Genomic DNA, 22,353 nt, shown 5'->3' on the forward strand with positions numbered 1-22,353 from the left:
TTCAAGAAGCTTACAATTTAAAGAGAGGTGCTGTGATAGACGACTACAGGGCTTAATTGCTGTTTTTTTTTTTTCTGATTAAGTCTGTACAGTATATCAGTGATATCATAATTCTTGTAGGTGTAAAGTGTAAATGAGAGCTGATCGCTATACAATGAACTATTTAGAAAGAAAAGGCATTTTTGAGGAACAAAAGACCAGATTATTATCATTATTACTATTAATTGCAGTGGAAATGTTCCTAAAATATGGTATGCAACAGACAATGGAATATTTTAGCCAAGGAACAGATGCACAGGATGAACTAAAAAAAAAGCAGAAATTTAAACTACAGTAGAGCTCGAAAAAAAGAGCTTGATTTAAAACTATAAAACAAAACAAACATGGTAAGCTGGAAATTCATCTCGGTAACTAAAATGTGTAGAGTTGAGAGCTAAGATGACCTACTATTTACCAGTAACATTATATAAAACCAATTTAGTAAGCAAAACAAATCAGAGCTTACAACAGTCCACGCTGGAAAATGGTATAGCATGAAAAGATACGGAAAAAAAGAAAGCCAGCCCCATCTTACACCGTTCAATGCACAGGGGGCCCCAGACTAGGCTACTGTAGTCCAGTACATTTAAAGGTAGATAATTAGTCTACTCCCCCACTGTGGCACTGCATTATTAGAAAAACCTTCACTCACCTCATGGAGATCAAACCTATGCAAGGCCATCACCCTGACCACTTCAAACCACCAAACACCAAGAGTTAAGTAAATAGAGACAATCCACATCCAAGTTTTTTTTTTTTTTTTTTTTAATTGCTTCTCATAATATAACTGCCCATGAATTAACACAATTTTTCAAATGCAGGTACTCATGACAGTCTGAAGTCACAAACCTGTCTTTTCAGTGTAAGTTTTTAACCCATCAGTTATGTGTCAGAGGCATATTCAGCTCAAAGTGGTTCACTCTGAGTAGCATTTTGACTACACACATCATACATATCAAGTGAGGATAACTGTACACCAGAAAAATCATCATCATCATCATCATCATCATCATCATCATCACCACCACCACCACCACCACCACAACCACCAACTTAATCCTACGTGGGCAAATGGGGTCCCTGCGGACCCCAGCATGTTTTTAAAATGTTGCCATGAAGCCATTTTTTACTTTCACAGCCTGGCCTCTCATGACTTTTATTGTAGATGGTTATTTTATATCCTCATAAAATTTGAGCAAAAAATCTCGCACGATTAAGGAGTGACATTGCAATAAATGTACCCCACCTGGCCTTTCATGTGACTAATTTTTTTTATATATTTTTTTCAGATATTTCAGATTACAAACATTAGGACAATGTCTATACTAGTAGCAAAGTTTATGCCTCAATGGCAGTGGCAGAAGGCGACAAAGAAGAAGAAAATTATTCAGATGGTGATTTATCTGTATCCGAAGCTGATGATTATGATGTGCTTGAACGATCGGACAGTGAAATTAGTGTGAGTAGTATTGAATCTCCTGTAAGTTCTGATGATAATTCTGAAAATGCATGTGGTGGTAGTAATACAGAAGATGCTCATCAAGAGGATGAAACAAGAAATTGTTGTACCAAATTTGAACATTATAGGGATAGTTTTATTTTACGATCGTGCTAATTTACTTCATACATGAACTTGTTATTTATTTTGAGAACCTATTCCAAGAATACTGACAATCAGACATTCAAATAAGTATAGAATCTGTACTTCCACACTCAAAGTTTAATAAAATTGTGATAAAATGAAAAAAAAATTTAAAATAATAATAAAAAAAAAGAAAAAAAGGGACACTTGGTGGGTTGGTTCCACGTGCCATGTCCTAGGCAACATATGTACAAAGTTTAGATATAACTTTATGAATATGGCAGAAATACACCATTAAGGTTTGGGGTCCGCCATTGGCCTTCCACAAAACTTTGTAACTCCTTGCCCACGCAGGGTTAAATCCCACAAAATAGGTGGACTGAGGTAAGATCTTAAAACAATGAAAGAGCACAAATCTGGAATGTGATCAAACTGTGTGCCTTGTGAAATGCGCCACACAAAATATACTGTAGAGATAAAATTCAGAAACAGTGTGCCTAGTGAAATGAGCCACACCATAGTACAGAGATAAAATTGAGGACTGCTAATAAAGTATAAGTCCTCATATATGTAATGTATTATGTTTCATAATAACAGCATTTTTCTGGGAAAAATGGCACAAAACTCTGAAAGAAATTTTTCTTTAATCAAGGTGGTAAACCCAATGGAATTTATTTATTTTTATATTCAGTACTCTTAGTTAACTTTCAATTATTTAATTCAGCATAGAGGAGATTGTTTGAATGGGAGGGGTCAGATAAAGCCCTCACCAACCTTTTAACTACTAGGGAACTCTTCAAATAAAACCATTTGGTAAGAAAAAAAAAAATCAGCTACATCAATGGACTGAAAGGGTAAGAAACAAAAATTAGAGCCGATCCCATATTGCCCTCTTCATGGTGAATGGGCCTTAAGCTAGGCTACCACAGAAGAGGTATACACCCAGTCTACATCCTTTGGTGGTATTACATGAAGGGAAAAAAAAAATGTATACCAAGGACTCCAATACAGCATCCCAAGTAAATATACAGTAAATAAGTAAAAAACAGTAGTACTGGTAACCTATTTCCAGAGCAGCTATTGATATCCTTTGGTGCAGATGTTAGATAGGTCCAGTTGTCCTATTAATATACTTGATGGTGCCTCCAATCTCACATTTATCTGACACAGCTCCCACTCTTTCACTTCCTTGACAGAGAAAGTCCTGTGGGAATGGGTGACCATTAACAAGGATAACTGTATTAAACTAACTCTATTCAAACTTGATCTAAAACTGTCATCTCCCCATCTTGACTACTGAGCTGCAACAACAGATTAACAGTAGAATATGGTTCTGATCACAATGAAATGCTATGAAAAGGTTGCAGAAACATAGCACTTGTCTTTTTCCTGTCTGAGCTATGTGAAATAAGCTACATAACATATGAAAATCTGGACCAGGTTAAGGTGAAAATGAGTAACTAATAGTTCCCTTCACTGAAGGGTAAATGCAGATAAAACAAAAGTGATGATGTCTATGGTCGGTAGCGATACTGTCAAAGACGAGGGAGAGTGGCCATGTGCAGTTTGTCACAAGGGCGTGGGAAGTAATTCCATCTTGTGTGGTGTTTGTGATAAATGGGTGCATAAGAGATGTAGTGGTATCAGAGGTAGACTGCGAGATAATGCTGATTTTATGTGTACGGTGTGTCGGGGATAGCAGGTGGAGATTGTCAGATGTGAAAGAATTGAACTTGCTGGTGAATCTCTTGAGTGTGTGGAAGAGTTTTGTTATTTGGGAGACATGTTGTGTGCTGGAGGTGGGGCTGGAGCTAGTTCTGTGGCTAGAGTGAGAAGTGGTTGGAAGAAGTTCAGGGAGCTCTTGCCTCTCCTGACATTGAGAGGACCTACGTGCTAAGGGGTCTTTGTATGCAGCATGTCTTAGGAGTGTAATGCTGTACGGTAGTGAGACCTGGGCAGTGAAGGAGAAGAATATTCGCCGGCTCAGACATACAGAAATGACAATGAATAAGTGAATGTGTAGTGCGTCCCTGTGTCCAAGGTCTGGGGGGGCTGGGTTCACGATGGAAGAGTTGAGAGGCAGGATGGAACTGAAGTGTATTGATGTTGTGATGAGGAGAGGTAGATTGAGATGGTTTGGACATGTGGAGAGGATGGGGGATGATAATTGGGTGAGGAAGGTGAGAAGTGTTAATATTGGGGGTGGGGTTATGAGGGGTAGACCGAGAAAGACATGGGACGAGGTCATTAAGTGTGACCTCAGGGTTAAGGGACTGAACAGGGAGGCTGCAATGGATCGCGCAGCATGGAAAGCCGCCATTAGGTGACCAAGGCTGACGCATGCAAGCATGTTGGAGCCTTTAAAAATGAAACAACTGAAGGAGAGATCATTTTGCTATATGATAATGCCTTCAATCTTGCATTTATCTGACTCAGCTCCCACCTTTCCACTTTCTTGACAGGGAATGGCTTGAAGGAATAAATGTGTTTACTGATGTCCAATAGTGAATGAAAGTAATGCAAGTGTAAGTGGCTGAGGAATGGCTGGGAGACGGAGGGAGATGAGAAGACAGGAAGCAATCAGTAGGATGGAACTTGTGGAAGCAATGAAGGAAGTTGAAATTGGGAAAGCCCCAGGAATTGATGGAGTGTGTGGTGAAATGCTGAAGCATGGGGGAGAGATAGTAGCATAATGGAAATGGAAGATCTGTAGATTGGCCTGGGAGGAAGGTAGAGTCCCAGAGGATTGGAAGTCCAGGGGATGGTTGGGGTTTATTGCTCAAGTAATTCCACTCTGGGATGAGTGAGGCTGGTCACTCTCATCTTTAATGTCAGGACCAACTTGCCTAGCCCCGGGCTACCACACTCCTCATGGGGCAACATAGGACTGGATGATGGATGGATGGACAAAGGATGATGATGATGATGATGATGATGATGAAAAAGGAAAAGAGGAAAAAGATGTATGTGGTAATCACAGGGGCATTTGTCTTCTTAGTGTAATAGGAAAAGTATATGGTAGGATACTTATAAAAAGAGTTAGGGTAATAACAGAGGAATTAGTTGAAGAAGATCAGGGAGGCTTTAGGAGGAGAAGAGGTTGTGTAGATCACATATTCATTCTTAGATCTTTATTGGAAAAGTTTCAAGAGAAGGGAAAGAAGTTGTATGAAGCCTTCATGGATTTGGAGAAAACATATGACAGGGTGGATAAACAAGGATTGTGGAAAGTATTATGAATATATGTAGTAGATGGGAAGTTGTTGAAGGCCATGAGGAGTACGTATGAGGGTGCTAAGGCTGCAGTGCCTGCAGACGGTGAACTGAGTGAATTTTTCTATTTGAAGGTTGGACTGAAACAGGGATGGGTTATGTCTCCATGGTTGTTCAATCTGTAGATGGATGGGGTTATAAAAGAGATACGAGGTAGGACAGTGGATTTTGGAGCAGCCCTAGTGAGAGAGGGCAGTGTTTGGACTCTCCCTGTACTGTTGTTTGCAGATGATACTGTGTTGTTAACTGAAGACAAATGAGAGCTGCAAGGCTTGGTGGATGAGTTTGTAAGAAACAGAATCTAAAGGTGAATGTAGGGAAGAGTAAAGTTATGGTCTTCGAGAGATGTGATGTCAGTGAATGTACAGTGAGGTTGGATGAGGAAGAAATGGAAAATGTGAGTGCATTTAAGTACAGAACTTGGGTAGTGTGATGAGTAAGGATGGAAGTTTAGAGGGTGAAGTGCTTGAAAGGGTTCAACAAGGAAAAATTGTTGTTGGTTCCTTGAAGGCAGTGATAAGAAACAGGGAAGTGAGCATAGGTGTGAAAAAGTTATTACATGACAGTATTGTGATACGAATGCAAACGTATGGAAGTGAAGCTTGGACCTTACTGGAGGGACAGAAGTCAAGAGTAGCAGCAGTGGAAATGAGTTATCTGAGAGGAGCATGTGGAGTCACATGGACAGACAGACTGACAAATGAGGATGTGAAGGAGAGTTGTGGTGTGGATGTGCATGTGACAGAAACCATTAGGAGAAACACACTGAGGTGGTTTGGCCATATGGAGAGGGTGTAGAGTGAGAGACTGATGAGGAGAGTGTATGTGAGTGAGGTGGAGGGGAGGAAGAGGGAGGGAGAGGCCGAGGATGAGATGGAGGAATGGAGTGGAGAGGTATATTAGAGAGGGATGTATGAGTTGGGAGCAGGGCAGTGAAATGGCGGTGGACAGGGCGACACGGAGGTGATTTGTTTGTGGCCACCCCGTACGGGATTAAGGCGTCTGGCAATGGATAGACAGATAGATAGAATTAGTCATCCTAAACCAGACTAAAGATTAAGTGTTTTTAAAAATGCTAACAGGAAATAAATACTTATACTAACTTGTGCATCCATCCATTTTCCACTGATGTGAAAACCGGTGATGCATCTGCCTCGCATGATCCTGAGGTATTATTCTTGCTGTCTTCACCTTCTCTCTCAGTACTGTTGTCCTGATTCAGTTTCCCTGTATCTATACTTTCCTCCTCACCACTCTTCTCTGCTTCATCCTGTACTTCTGACCTGCCCTCACATTTCAGTTCGATGATTCTGTAGGTACAGTACAGAAAGGATGCATTGTTTATAAGATACAGCAGACTGCGAGATAATGCTGATTTCATGTATGCAGTGTGTCGGGGAGAGCATGTGGAGATTGTCAGAAGTGAATGCAATTGCCGGTGAGTCTCAAGTGTGTGGAGTATTGCTATTTGGGAGACATGTTATGTGTGGGAGTTGTGGCTAGAGTGAGGAGTGGTTGGAAGAAGTTCAGGGAGCTGTTGCCTCTCCTGACATTGAGAGAGCTCTCCTTCCATGTTATGGGATCTTTGTATGAGGCATGTGTTAGGTGTGTAATGCTGTGTGGTAGTGAGACCTGGGCAGTAATGGAAGAGGATATTTGCAGGCTCAAAAGTACAGAAATGACAATGATTAGGTGGATGCGCAGTGCGTTCTTGAGTGCGATGCCTGGGGGGGGCTAGGTTTACGATGGAAGAGCTGAGAGGTAGGATGGGACTGAAGTGTATTGGTGTTGTGATGAGGAGAGGTAGATTGAGGTGGTTTGAGTATGCAGAGAGGATGAGGGGATGATAATTGGGTGTAGAAAGTAAGAAGTGTTAATGTTAGGAGTAGGGTTGCAAGAGGCAGACCAAAAAAGACCTGAGATGAGGTCACTGAGTGTGACCTCAGGGATAAGACACTGAATTGGAAAGCTGCGAGAGATCGAGAAGCATGGAGAGCTGCCATTAGGTGACCAAGGCCGATGCATACTGGAGCCTTTAAAAACGAAATGAAAAACAAAATGATACTGCATAGCTATATGCCATTTTTTTATATAATTTTACCATGTAAATTAAAAAATTAGTCTACAAGACAGCACTAATGCCATAAGCTAGGTTCTGTAAGCCATTAAAATTGAACAAATTTTATTATCAATCTATTAGTCTATCTCTAACCCATTATTCCTCCATCAGAACTGTATGGGTTCAGGGTTAGGCTACTCATTTCAGACATTTTAGATGAGGGATTTATGTGAACAATAAACCTATATCATTCCTCAGAGATAATGGGCCACATCATTAAAAGGCAGGTACAATACAGTTATTACACTTAACTGTGGTATGTGGGAGTGACCATCATCCACTCACTCAATGTAGTGGGTGCTCTCTCTCTCTCTCTCTCCAGGTGACTATACACTGAGTCACAGGCTAAATGGTTTCCTGTATTCCAGGAAACCATACTAGATGGTAACCATGTAACTGAATGATGCCTGTTGGTTTAACGCATTATGGTGACCCAACCAGACTGAGTCTGTTTAAGTTCCATCTGATGGTTGGTCAGGGTTTACTGCTTGCATAATGCCAGTCAGGGACTAGTAGGCTGGTCATGGCTGCCCTAAATGTTGGAACCAAATAACCTAGCCCTGGGTTCCTACACTTCTGTTTATCAGGGTCAAAATGGGATTGGATGATGATGATACAGTACTGCAATATGCCAATGAAAATGTGAGGGACACAGTTGGGATGATGTAATAAGAGGGTTGCTCAATATGAAAATAATCATGAATGTAATAAGAATGAAAAAATGCAGATGGTTTGGGTGTGTGGAGTAGAATGGAGGAGGAAAGTGTAGAAGGTCACTACCATGAATGTGGACTAAAGATGACATGAAGAGAGGTGTTGTGTACAGATCTGTCAGACACAGAGTCAATGTTAGAAACAAAAAAACATTTAAGTTATCACGCATTGCTGAGGCCTTAAAAAATTTAACCCCTTCTGTCTGATTATGTATTTTACACTTCCATTTTAGCTACCTCCAGATAATTCTATTCAGCTGAGGGTAGATCTCTTGTTGTGAATGGGTTAATGAAGGCTACATGCAACCTTTCCATAAATCCCCTTTAATCTGTATAAGATTGTCCAGTGAGAGAGCAACAATAAAATATAAAATGTCATCAGAATGATAGGTTGACGAATAAATGTAATCACTTACTTTACCAATGCAAGTACTAAAGTTTTCTTCAATTTATTTAAGTACACTAACTTAAGTTTCACATACAGGAGAAAGTTAAATTTCTTAAATTAACTAAAATCATTCACCTTTCTTGTGGTGAATTTTTACTGGTATCTGACACTACACGGAGGTGCAGAAGTAGACTGAAGGGCACAGCAGGTTCCTTCCACTTATACCAAAGCCCCACAATCAGTGCCCAGCGCCATCTGATTCCACACACAAACAACCTAAAAATAAAAAATAAAAAATAAAAAAAAGTCAGGCTTTTTATCATAAATCTTTTGTTTTACATCTGTTTTCCTTGCAACATGAGTAAGATGGGTTCACCTGACAGCGCTCCTCCACCTTGCTCTGTTCTGTACCAGATCTTTAATACTATGATAGCTCTTGCTCTAAGGCCAGTGCACACCACCTTGGCCCATGCCTCCCTCGGTCTACCTCTGCATTAAGAGACGGATGTTGTTGTCTCTACATATCCTCATCAAACTTCCCATGCCCATTCTCTCAATAAGTTCAATTATTCATCTCAGTCTTCTCCATTCTACAGTATTTCCTTCCTGATGCCTTCCCAGCCACTCTGAGTTCTGAGAATGTCCTGTCATCCAGCTTGACTCCACATATCCAGTTCATCATTCTTATATTATTTAGTTCCAGTCTCACAATATCCTCCTCTTTTACAATTTATGTTTCATTTCAAAACAATATGGCACTCCTAATATATGTTCGAAACATTAACCCTTTAGTACACAATGAAAATGCTCAAGATGTCAGACGGTGTAACAATATTAAAGTTTTTCCAACCTTTGCAATGGCATTGTGCATGCCACCAACCCTGTATTGATGACATTACTGAGGTAGTAGAATTTGCCTACTACCTTCAGTGACTCATTTCCTATCATCAAGGATTTTATTGATTTATCATCAAGTGGTAGGGTTACTACACAAGAAATCTACTGCCATACACAAGCTACCATGCACTTCACTACAACTTTTGTGAACCCAGTGTTTTCAACCAGTAGAGAAAATACTGGTACTGTTAATACATATAACCCTTTCCACATATAGCACATGACCAGTTACTAAAATCTGTAACCAGTTCAACGTTACACCCACATTTCATGACTTCTTACTGATGTTTGCTCTAGATGGTGCTGGAGAACATTGATTTCAAATGGTAGCACCAGTATCACTGAAACTTCCTCCCTGCATCCCAAAAGGAGGGTGATGGTCTGCAGCAGAAGGGCAACTTCAGTCTACAATCGACCAAGTTCATATGCCAAAAAGCCTGGGGCCATAACAACAACAACCCTCTATCTTATACATGAATTCATTAATAACTGTTTGTGAAACATATTGCCTTGAATTTTAAGAGGAGGGAACACTCCTTGATATCTGAATGACCCACAATCATAAACTGTACGCTAAATCCCATCGGTTTATTTTTTATGCAACGTTTCCATCAGTGAATAACACAGATCACAATTTAATCCTGTATTAAGAAAGCAATTATTGTTACATAAAAACTGATACAAAACCTTGAAAATGCCATTCAAAACATTTTCTTTATGGCTAAAATAATTCCACGGTACAGTAAGTGATGAATCTATCTTCCTGATTTTGTCTGAAGATTATTTACACTTGGCAAAACATACCGGTACATATTTTTTCCACATACAGTAATATTGTATGAGCCACATGATTCAAATACAGTATTTTACACTGTATACAACAACCCTTAGGAAGATACTAATTTCACTTACTGTACACCCAGAATGCCAAAATTTTAGCAGCAGAAGTAGGCGCTGAAAGCTTAACACTTCGACTGTTAGGATTTGAAGGGCCACGTGATGGAAGAAGGGCCACATGATGGAAGGGGTTCACAGACCACCGGCCGGAAAATGCGTTTTTGTTGGATAACACTATTTTCACCCATACTCTATCATGTAGCCTTGGATGAGAACACCTTCCAACACTGAAAGTATAGTTGAAAGTCCTTCACAAAAAATACTGTACATTGTCCAGCTGCAGTAGTGGCATTGGGGTGGAAGTGCGTGTCTTGGCTGTGTGTGCAGCGTGTGCGTGTGCTGGCTGCAGCCAATGAGAACGTAACCAAGCCACAAGACTCGCTGACTGACTGGCTAGCTGTATGTGGCAATGTGTTTGGTGAGATTTCTGCCGCATCATTCGTCAGTCCCCTATCATTATGCTCTGTTCCTAGCATGCAAAAAGGAATTCTTGCTGTTTTACAGCCATCTTTTGAAATTTGCATGAAGTTTTGTTTGTGATTACTGGAGTAACGTGTCCCATTGTGCTGGAGATAATGATGAAAGTGTTCCTGGGCACTCAGGAATTGGTGAAAACAGTGGTTTTGTGGTGAAGTCGTTCTATACCTATATGACCTTTTCTGGGGGGACCATACTACAGTCATATTATTTAATGGTACTTATCTTCATTCCAATTAATGTTGTTTTTCCCTTAACTCATTCTGTGCCATGTCCGTATATATACAGACAAACTTATAGTGGCCTAAAATGCCTAGTCTGTATATATATGGACTAACTCATAGTGGCCCAAAATGCCGAGTCTGTATACAGTATATACAGACACGATTTTGTGCACATCTGTGAGAAATTATTGGAGTCTGCCCTTAGTGTGTGACAGAAAATGGGATGACGGACACCCCTCCTCCCCTCCCATGCCATATACCAATATAATTTTAAAAAAAAATTGAATGTGAAAATACATAAAATCAGCACGGAACCCCAACTTCCCAACATCATAGTTTTGACTGTGGCTGCATTACATACACCAGATTGTGTTTTCATACTACACGTACTCCATGCACCCACCCACTCTACACCAAAATGGACTATGTACCCACATCAGCCACTGACGGTATCTGAAAGTGGCCACCTGACGCAATTCTGGGTCACATCACGCTGCCAGGGATATTGTGTTTCTCCCGACTTCCTGTCAAAGTTGGAGAACTTCCAAGTGCTGAACTAACTGACAGCGATGGGTAAATTGTGTATATATTGAAAGATAAGGAAATGTAAGTAAATAAAAGTAAATAATTAAATCAAGTAAGGTAAGGAAAATAACATAAGAAATGTATGATTTACCTAACTAATGTGACTATGTGCAGCATCAGTGTTTATTGTGCCTTATGTGAGTGTTTATAGTGCCTTATACCAATAAAATAAAATAAAAAAGTGCACGTGAAAACACGTAAAATTAGCAGGGAACCCCAACTTCCCATCATCATAGTTTCATCTGTGGCAGTATCATGTAAACCAGGTTGCGATTCCATTCAACAAGTACTCCATGTATCCACCCATTCCACACCAAATTGGACTATCTACCCACATCAGCTGCTGGCGGTATCTGAATTTACCCATCTCACGCAAATCTGGGCATGCTTGACCACACCTCCTGTATTTGGGTGGAAAACAGCAGAGGTGAGCACTTTTACTATCATGATCACCATCCGGACCTCCTTTCCCACCCAAGGGCAGGGTGAGGAGTAGCAATGTCCAGACAGCCCAAATTTGCCCAATCCAATGGTCCACACTTCCATTTACTCATCATTCAAGCCCCCGGAATCCTGGCTCCATTGGATACGCCAAAAACATTCACCACATTCTGTAGCATCACGTAAACATATCCGACTGAGTCAATCCGGATGCTGCCATGTTAAAAAGGGGTGCCAAAATCCCTGATCATGCACTTCTCCTCACAACATTCATCCAGTCAGCTCGATCTCTTGTCAGTTCCCAAGCCTCACCGACTTCCAACCCTCTCTTCCTCACACACTCATCCACCATATCCCTCCACCTTCTCCTTGGCCTACCTCGCCCCCATCCTCCTTCAAATTTGCTCAGGTATACCTTTTTTATCACTCTATTGTTATCCATTCTCTCCACATGACCATACCATCTCAGTACACTCTTCGATTCTTGTGTCCACAGACTTCCTCACTCCACAACTTTCACGAATCACATTATTTCGTATCCTGTCCACCCTCTGTACTCCACATACATTCCTCAGCAGTCCCAACTCCACTGCTTTTACTCTTGACTTGTCATTTTCATGCCACACCATAGTCTCACATCCACGTGTTAGAGTTGGCACTAACACTCCCTCATGTAAGCCTTGTGCAGCTGCAACACTCAAGCCTCTGTTTCTTATCAAGGCCTTCACTGCACCAGCTACTTTTCTTCCTTGTATCACTCTACTTTCCACTTCTCTTGCACATTCTCTTCTCTTTTCAATCACTGTACCCAAGTATTTGAAATCTCTCACCAAATCCACTCTCTCTCCATTCACTGTACCATCACACTGGGAGTCACCTTCTCTCTCAATAACCATCACTTTACTCTTTTCTACATTTACTCTCAAGGCACGACACTCACAGACATCAGCAAAACTCTGCACTAGCCTACCAAGTTCTTGTCTGGTACCTGCAAGCAGTACTGCATCATCAGTATACAACAAATTTGAGATAATTCATTCATCACCATTCATTACCAATGCCATCCCTCTCTCCATTACTTATGTTTTACTTCTCTCATCACCCCATCCATATATATATTGAACAACCATGGGGATATCACACAACCTTGTCACACGCCCACACCGATCGTGAACCAGTCACTTAGATGCCCATTAACTCTTACACATGCTTCGCTACCAGCATAAAAACTCTTGACAGCACCTAGCAGCTTACCATATACACCGTACATGTGCAGAATATTCCACAATCCCTCTCTGTCTACATTGTCATAAGTTTTTTCCAGATCCATGAATGCCATAAACACCTTATGGTCCTTCTCACAAGCCTTCTCTGCTATTTGCCTCCCCGCAATTATTTGATCCACACATCCTCTGCCACTCCTAAAGCTACCCTGTTCATCACTCACTAGGACTTCTGATATGCCACAAAAATTCTTGCACTCACTTCGCTCACCTTTATTTTTGTACAGGGGTACAATCACAGCCAATTTCCACTCTGCAGGCACTGTTTCACTTATCCATGCTTTCTTACATATCTCCAACAAGCACTTCATTCCACTCTCTCCACTACACTTAAGCATCTCTGCATACACCTCATCAACCAAAGCTGCTTTCCCATTTTTCAGACGCTTCACAGCACTCTTCACCTGAGCGAGTGTCAAGTCTCCTGGCACTGCATTCCTTCTCTGCACACCCCCAAAACCAATCATGTTTACAGCCGCTCTGCTCTCTCTATTCCCATTCATCAGGCTTTCAAAATATTCTTTCCATCTGGTCCTTATTTCATCTCCATGGGTTAATAATCTACCACCTACATCCTTCACACCATCATATTTCTTTCCACTTTCACTTCCACATTTCCGCACCTCTTTCCAGAATAACTTCCTATTTTCAGAGTAATTCGCATTCATTTTTCTTCCTAGATCATCATTTACCTCCTTCTTTTTCCTCTTCACTAGTCTCTTTAAGTGTTTCTTGCTCTCAATATACTCAGTTCTTATTTCAACTGAACCCCTATCCTGTAACCACTTAGCCACTTCTTCCTCTTTTCCTCCATCGCTCTCTTAACCTCATCCTAGCACGCCGTACCTTTCTTCTTTGTTGTTACTCTTGCCACATCACACACCACTTTAGCATTCCTAACTAAGCAATCCCTATATGCATTCCACAGGCTGTCCAGTTCCATTTCATTCCAGTTCACTGATTCTAACTCCTCCTCAACTTTGGTCCTCTAATCATCTGCCATTTCTTTGATTCTCAGCTTCTCAACTTTCAGCCTTTCTCCCTGACTGCTCCTCTCTCTCTTGATCCACCTCACTCCTCTCAGTTTGATCTTGCATACCACAATCACATGATCTGACAGACCTCCACATTGTCCTCTCATGGCCCTCGTATCAGCAAACATTCCCATCATCGACCTCTCTACGAGCACGTAATCTGTCAGCCTTCTTTCAACACGATCCCCGTTTCCTCTATACCATGTATATTTATGTGCATCTTTGTGTTTGAAATACGAGTTACAAATGCACAACCCCCTCTCCTGACACATGGCCTTTAGACGCTTCTCATTATCATTTTCTCTTGATACTCCATAACAACCCATTATGTCATCCTCAGGACCAGTGCCTACTCTTCCATTCATATCCCCATTATGATCACCTTGTAGCTCCTAGGCATTTCTCCCATTACTTCATCCAGCTCATCCCAAAATCTGTTTTTCTCTCTCTCACTCCTGTCATAACATGGTGCATATGCTACAATCACTGCTACTTTCACCTTCTCAAACTTGAACTTCACATACATATACCTCGAGCTGACACATCTGTAGACTCTCATTCCACTCTGCCACACCTCATTCATCAACAAAGCAACTCCTTCCTTGCATCTTCCTCACCCATTCATTCCCGATCTTACACATTTCACACCCTCCCACTCCTCCACTTCGCACCCTTTCATCTTCATTTCACACAGCGCTATCATAGCATATCTCGCACTCCTGACCACATTCACCACTTCCACCCTCTTGTTTTCCTCATTCACACCTCTCACATTCCACATGGCCATGCGAAGCTGTCCATTTGGTTGCAGCCCTGGGCAGGTATTGCGCCCTCCAAGGCTCTCTGAAACAACTGCCATGATTAAGTGATTTTGGATAGGGGAATCTGGGGGACACAACCCTGCCAGAAACCCCGGTTATATGGTTACCACTCAGCGCAGTAAATGGTTTCCTGGGTAAAGGAAACCATTTGGCTAGTCACTCAGTGTAGAGCTCACATGGCATCACTCTACACTGAGTGAGTGGATGATGGGTGCCCCATCCACCACTTTTACTATCACTGGGCTTATTTTCACCACTTTTCAGGTCTATTCAATCAGTCAAATAATCATTTCCTGTGGAACCCCACGGGATGCATAGGGCCTCGATGAACTCTCTCCACCAATATTTGTCTCTTGCCATCTCCTTCAGGTCCCACCAACACTCCTCTACTGCTTCTCTTTTCATTGTCCTTAACCAGGTTTCCCTCGGCCTACCTCTACCTTTTTTTCCTCTAGTAGTCCACTCTGGCACATCCTGTATTAAACTGCCTTCTTTTCTGTATATGTTGCCCCTGCCACTTCCAGCGAGACAGTCTCACATATTCATTAACTGGTTCCACTCTTGTAATACCCCTTACTCTTTCATTTGTAACTCTGTCTTGCCACTTTACCCCAAGAATCCATCTCAGTATTTTATTCTCAAAACCTAATACTTTCTGATCTGTTGCAATGGTACTGTATCATGACTCATGCCCATAAATTATAATTGGTCTAACCATGGACTTGTAAATTTTCACTTTAGTATTCACGGGAAAAAAAAAAAAAAAAGTTGAAAATGGCAGGCACCGGGGGTCACACACCCTCCCATACCCTCAGCACTAAGGGCCAAAAAGCCAATAAAAGGTTCCAACATGGAACGGGTTAAGCAATCAAATTTTGCCAGAAAACGGGTTGAAAGTTCAGTAAAATAAAAAACTAAAAAAAATTTTTTTGATACTATTAATTACTATTAATTTCATCGATGTCACCAAAATATTATAAGAATCACAATCTACACTGAAAAACTTTTCCAAAGAAAAAAAAAAAAAGAACATTCAAACATCAAAATTTTAAAAGTTAAGGTTGTGAGAATACTGCTGAACTTGAACTCATTTTCTGGCGTTTTATGATTCTGCATGAAAACACCTTACGTCACTCGATCCCTCATTTTTCTTGACACTACAATGCACATGATGCTAACCTAAATAAAATTCCTATGTGTGTTACTAATAGAAGAGAAAGGATTACTCTACATAGTTTGAGATGCCACTGATTATGAAGATTTCTCTAAGCTGAACAAAATCATCTGCTGGTGGCCTATATAAAATTCCTAAATGCACCAACAGTAGAGAAAGGGTTACTTCTGACAGCTGTACAAAATCTGGTACAGGTATTAGTCTGTATAAACTATCTAAGTGCATCAACTGTAACAAAAAGGACAGCAGTGTACTGTACCTTACATCACCCGCAGTCTTCATGCTAATTCCCAAGCAGCCACCTCCACTGAATGCATCACTTGTTACTAAACTCAGCTCTGTCCCTTCTCTCTCCTGTAAAGAGTAGTATATTCTGATAACTTTCATTTTTTCAAACTGTTATTACAGTAGATAGCTATATTCAGTGAGGGAGAGTACCCAGGTAGTGAAGGGGTTAATGAAAGCTCTACTGAAAGAAAATTTTCTAGAAGCTGTAAGAAAAAACAAAATTAATACAGCTTCTTACTGAAGCAGTTAATTTACAGGACACGGCAGAATTAAGACCAAAAAAGACCTCACCTGTGACCACAGTGGCTGGAGTTGCTGTTTGCTCAGGTTGTGCCAAGGATCATTGCTCTCAATCTGGAGGGTACATCATCATCATCATCATAACCTTTTATCCTACGTAGGGATGAGATAAGCTACAATGCAGTGAGAAAGCATAAAAAAGAGAAGCCTACCAACAGCATGCCATGTACAGTTGCCTCAAGGAGTTCCTATACCCCCCGTGTTACCTCCTGTCAAGATGTGGCAATGTCACTGTAGTAATATAAATATTTTCGAATGAACGGGCATTTGTACTGTAAAGACGGATGTGGGTGGTGGGTATGTATGCCAGATGTCATAATGGCTAGCATATAATGTAAAAAAGGATAGTGGATGTTGGAGTAGCCCTGGCGAGAGAGGATAGTGTTTGGAAACTCTCTGTACTGTTGTTTGCAGATGATACTGTGTTGTTGTGTGAAGATGAAGGAGAGCTGCAAGGCTTGGTGGATGAGTTTGGGAGAGCGTGCAAGAAACGGAATCTAAAGGTGAATGTAGGGAAGAGTAAAGTGATGGTCTTTGAGAGAGGTAAAGTCAGTGAATGTACAGCGAGGTTGGATGGTGAGGGATTGGAAAATGTGAGTACGTTTAAGCACTTGGGTAGTGTGATGAGTAAGGATGGAGGTTTGGAGGGTGAAGTGCTTGAAAGAGTACGGCAGGGAAGAAAGGTTGCTGGTTCTTTGAAAGCAGTGATAAGAAACAGGGAAGTGAGCATGGAAGTGAAAAAGTTACTACATGACAGTACTGTGATACCAACTCTAACGTATGGAAGTGAAGCTTGATCATTGTTGGAAGGACACAAGTCAAGACTGAGAGCAGTGGAAATGAGTTATTTAAGAGGAGCCTCTGGAGTCACATGGAGAGACAGGCTGATGAATGAGGATATAAAGGAGCGCTGTGGTGTGGATGTGGATGTGATAGGAAGTGTTATGAGGAACACACTGAGGTGGTTTGGCCATGTGGAGAGGATGGGGGGAGAAAGACTGACAAAGAGAGTGTATGTGAGTGAGGTGGAGGGGGGAAGAGGGAGGGGGAGGCTGAGGATGAGATGGAGGGATGGGGTGGAGAGGTATATGAAAGAGGGGGGTGTGAGTTGGGAGCAGGGCAGTGAAATGGCGGGGGACAGAGCGATGTGGAGGCAATTTGTTTGCGGCCACCCCAAACGGGATTGAGGCATCTGGCAATAGATAGATAGATAGACACTATGTTACAGAAAATTGCCAATTATAGTTCCACTGCTGCCTACAAAGCTAATTTGCCAGTTCCTCCATAACCATAATTCCAAATAAATGGAAAATGTTCTGATATTATAGATACTATGGTAATGTTTAAGAAATAACTCAATACTTTTCTTTTCCTGAAAACATATCAACCTTCCTAATGGTACTGTGATGGATGTTTACAAGTTCTAGTAGGTGCCACTGTTCTAACAGAATACGGTACTGTACTGTACTGTTTCTGAACTGATAGTCATATTGCTATTTTGAGGTCGTTAGTGCTAGTGCCTTCTTCAGAAGTGACACTATGGAGGAACAAAACATCAGTCATTATTATTATTATTATTACTCTTATTATCAATAAAACTATTATTACTACTAATACTGTTATTATTATTATTATTATATGCGGGGGAGTTCACCATACACTCACTCAATGTAGTGCTGCTTTCATGTAACTGCCCTTTCCTCTCTTCCTTCCTGCTTTCCTTCCTTCCTCTTCTGTCTTTCTTTCCTTCTTTCTTCCCTCTTCCTTCAGTCTAAAGGTGACTCTACAATGAGTGACAAGCCAAATGGTTTCCTGTACACCAGCAAACCAGCCAATGACCAAACTATGATGCCAGTGATTTTGTGGGTAATTAAGGCACTTCAACCGGCTTGAGCCTGCACAGCTTTATATCCAAGGGGAGGCTGGGGTTTATTGCTCATGTAATGCCACTCAGGGATGTGTGAGGCTGGTCACTCATCTTAAATGTCAGGACCAGCTTACCTAGCCCCAGGCTCCTACACTCCTCATGGGGTAACACAGGATTAGATGATGTATGTATGAATTATCATTAGCATTAACATTACCCATATCATTATTAGTATCATTACAATAACGCGTATTACTATTACTGTTAATATATTTCTTACTTCATACTGAGGACTGACTTCACTGAGCCATATTCTCACAAGTGGCCACATTGCATCTCATGCTTACCTATGTATTTCTGCTAATGGTAATCTAACACCCAATGACATTTTTTTTAGCCTATTCTTGCTATTCATTTTTTTTTTTTTTCCTTACATGTCCGACTCTGGGCAAAGGCTTCAGGGCCTATTTCTCGGGGGCAATGGCCTATCCCAAGGCCCAGTAGTTCTCCTACACCTCCACATGTCACCACTTCGGTGCTAACATGCACCATCCATACTGAATACATGCTATGGCTGTCTCATACAGGACTGGTGCAATGGTATAAGCAGGGATATATTTACGACATGTCGGCGGGTCATCCGGTTGATCAGGAAAGTCTGTTTTTTAGGAAATTCAAATCCTTAAACTGTTCCCTGCCCGTCGGGATTTGATCCTGGATCCATTAGGACTCCAGGCCGCCTCTCTACCGATTCAGATTAAGAAAGCTCCACAGTACTGTACTAATGGGATTTAATGGGAGGTACAATGAACCCATCCATGATGCAGTACCAACATAATATACAACTATGCTGACAATGCACTGAAGTCCTCCACTGCAAATTGCACTAAATCAGCTCACAAACAATCCACTATGCCTACACTGCAATGCAGTCCCCCACTCAACAACACACTCATTTGCCTCATAACCAATCCACTGTGTCCACACTGCAATGCATTCCTTCACCCGACACCACACCTTCTTCCCTCAGAAACAATCCACTATGCTCACACTGCAAAGCATTCCACCAGAGTACAACACACCATTTTCCTCACAAACAATCCACTATGTCTGCAATGACACGCAGTCTCTCACACCAGAATAAACACACTTGCCTCATGCACCTTACTTCACAACACAGGCTGTCCTTCAACATAACTTCACCAATGGTCACTCAGGGTATCTGGATGAAGAAGCTGGTTTTCTTTGGTCCACTGGGTTCATGTCCAGATAAGCGTGAGGTTGCAACTACAATGACTACAAGTTCAAGAAATCTCACCTTGCCTCTAACAAGGCAACACTAGCTACTCACACAGGAGACATGGTGGTTAAGTGGCTAGAGAAATGATCTGCTGAGAGAGAGAATACTGGTTCAATCCATGCTGGGGCAGAGAAGAGCCTGATGATTTTATTTTGTTAAAATACATTTTATTAAAACTGAGAGAGAGAGAGAGAGAGAGAGAAATACCATCACCCCAAACTTGAAGGAGACAGCCTTAACAGTAATCATCATGGATGTGAGGTATCAGTGCTGAAGTGGTGACATGTGAAGATATGGTGCACTGGGATGGAGTGCTAGGCTTCAGGGAGGAGACTATCAAATATAATTGTACTGTTGTTGCTCAGTAACCTCGGTCCGTCTGGCTTAGCAGACTCACCAACCGCAGGCAAGCAACCATCCATGCAGTGCCATCCCATGCTGCGAACTGATGCTCTCTTACTGATGGGAGTGCCTTGCTGTGACGAGGTGCGGGGAAGACTGTGGATGGTGCATCTGCATCTCTCCACAGAGTTACTGTAACAGAGGCACCATAGTAGGTTCCACATCACCCTGTTATCTGGCTACTGTATATGGTTACCACCCAGCACTATTCATAATTTCCTAGGTTACAGGATACAATGAGCCTTGTCACCCAGTGCAGAGTTCCTTGAAGTGAAAAAAAGAGAAATAAAAAGTAAAAGGAATGATGGAAGAAATACAGAGAGGAGGGTCGATGAACAAAAATAATGATCAATGTGAAGTGACTGCCCTTTCCTCTCTTCCTTCCTTCTTTCCTTTTCTGTTTTTCATTTCTTCATTTTTTCCTCTTCCTTCCGTCTACAGGTGACTCTACACTGAGTGACAAGCCAAATGGTTTCCTGTACACTAGGACACCATTTCCTATGCTGGGTGGTAACCATATACAGTAATCAAATTATGGTGCCTGGTGGTTTACTGGTAATTAAGGCATTCCAATTGGATTGAGCCAGTGCAGGTTTATATCCAAGGGATGGTTGGGGTTTACTGCTCATGTAATGCCACTAGCGGATGTGTGAGGCTCGTCACTCACCTAAAATGTCAGGACCAATTTGCCTAGCCCCGGGCTCCTACATTCCTCATGGGACAACACAGGATTAGATGAAGGTGATGGTGATGATGAAAAAGCAAACACCACTACATCAAGTGTGTGGAGGATAGTTGCCGCCACCTAACTCAAATTTATATAAAAAGCAAAATGGGAAGGGGTGCTCTTTATAGAAATGGCACCACTCACCTTCCCTCTAACATAGCAACATTGGCCATATCCCTGACAGAATGATGTGTGTACTGGCAGTGTCCCTGGGCCAGTGTGGGTTAGCTGGGGAGACAGGGAGCTCCACAGTTGCTTCTCAGCTGCCACGAAGTTATCCTGGGTCTCATATGTCCAACCAGGAGCAAAGACGGCAACAGACAGCTTGTGTGACCGAGCCATTTCTAGTGCCTAGGTAAAGAGAAGCTGGTTATTTAAAAAACAGTGTGTCCTCATTACATGTCTGGGACACATTTCAAAATATCACAACTTCCTCCACAAGATTGGTATTGTACTATACAAGAATTTAAATGGGCAACTTTTCAGTAAATTATGAACTTCATGCCCAAAAAAATTTTAAAAATGCAATTTAAAACGAGGGTTTTAACAAAGAGAAAGTACCACATTTTTAACTCCTTCATTAAAATGATGTATCATATACAGTTACCATTTCTATCTTGTACAGGTATATCCTTCCTTCTCTTTTCAGTCCCAGTTAACTCCTTTATGGCCTGATACACTGCTCTTGTGCTCTGACCGTCATTTTTGCTTAATTTCTGTCTCCGTTGCCTTTTCATCATACAGCCTCCTCTTATCACATCTAACGAGTCTTTTTACTTCAGAATGTAAACTCCAGTACTTTGCTCTAAGTACTTCAACTACATGGCCATCATCATGCTGTTCTTCACTTCTTAACTTCGCCTCTTTCCTTTTCTGAATTGCATTCCATGTTTCATCTGACATCTACCTTTTCCTTCTCGTTCTTCCCTTTTTCTTAATAGCAACCTTAGTACTCACATTTCAAAAGGACAAGGACAAGGATTGAGGAAAGTGTTAAGAATATATGGAGTAGATGGGAAGTTGTTGAATGATGTGAAGAGCATGTACGATGGTGCGAAGGCTGCAGTGCGTGTGGATGGTGAACTAAGTGAATTTTTCTCTTTGAAAGTTGGGTTGAAACAGGGATGTGTCATGTCTTCATGGTTGTTCAATCTGTACATGAATGGGGTAATAAAAGAGGTACAAGGTAGGGTAGTGGATATTGGAGTGGCCCTGGTGAGAGAGGATATTGTTTGGAAACTCTCTGTACTGTTGTTTCCAGATGATACTGTGTTGTTGAGTGAAGACGAAGGGGAGCTGCAAGGCTTGGTGGATGAGTTTGGGAGAGTGTGTAAGAAACGGAATCTAAAGGTGAATGTAGGGAAGAGTAAAGTGAAGGTCTTTGAGAGAGGTGAAGTCAGTGAATGTACAGCGAGGTTGGATGGTGAGGAATTGGAAAATGTGAGTACATTTAAGCACTTGGGTAGTGTGATGAGTAAGGGTGGAGGTTTGGAGGGTGAAGTGCTTGAAAGGGCACAGCAGG

At 41.5% G+C, this 22,353-nt stretch overlaps 1 protein-coding gene across 1 annotated transcript in view; it reads right to left on the reverse strand.

Moving 5' to 3' along the window:
• Positions 1-2,281: 2,281 nt before the first annotated feature.
• The window catches only part of ENGase (cytosolic endo-beta-N-acetylglucosaminidase), a 55,480-nt gene continuing 35,408 nt past the window's right edge, over positions 2,282-22,353 (reverse strand). The window contains exons 6-11 of the mRNA XM_080279270.1: positions 20,976-21,182; positions 16,527-16,589; positions 16,207-16,301; positions 8,250-8,390; positions 5,998-6,204; positions 2,282-2,825 (exon numbers count right to left, since the gene is read on the reverse strand). Coding sequence (XP_080135396.1) covers positions 2,699-2,825; positions 5,998-6,204; positions 8,250-8,390; positions 16,207-16,301; positions 16,527-16,589; positions 20,976-21,182 — 840 coding nt within the window. The 3' untranslated portion in view covers positions 2,282-2,698. The remainder of the gene's footprint in view (positions 2,826-5,997; positions 6,205-8,249; positions 8,391-16,206; positions 16,302-16,526; positions 16,590-20,975; positions 21,183-22,353) is intronic.

The sequence above is a fragment of the Coenobita brevimanus genome, chromosome 77 (assembly GCF_032717465.1).
Source record: "Coenobita brevimanus isolate Jiangsu-jjx chromosome 77, ASM3271746v2, whole genome shotgun sequence".
NCBI lineage: Eukaryota > Metazoa > Arthropoda > Malacostraca > Decapoda > Coenobitidae > Coenobita > Coenobita brevimanus.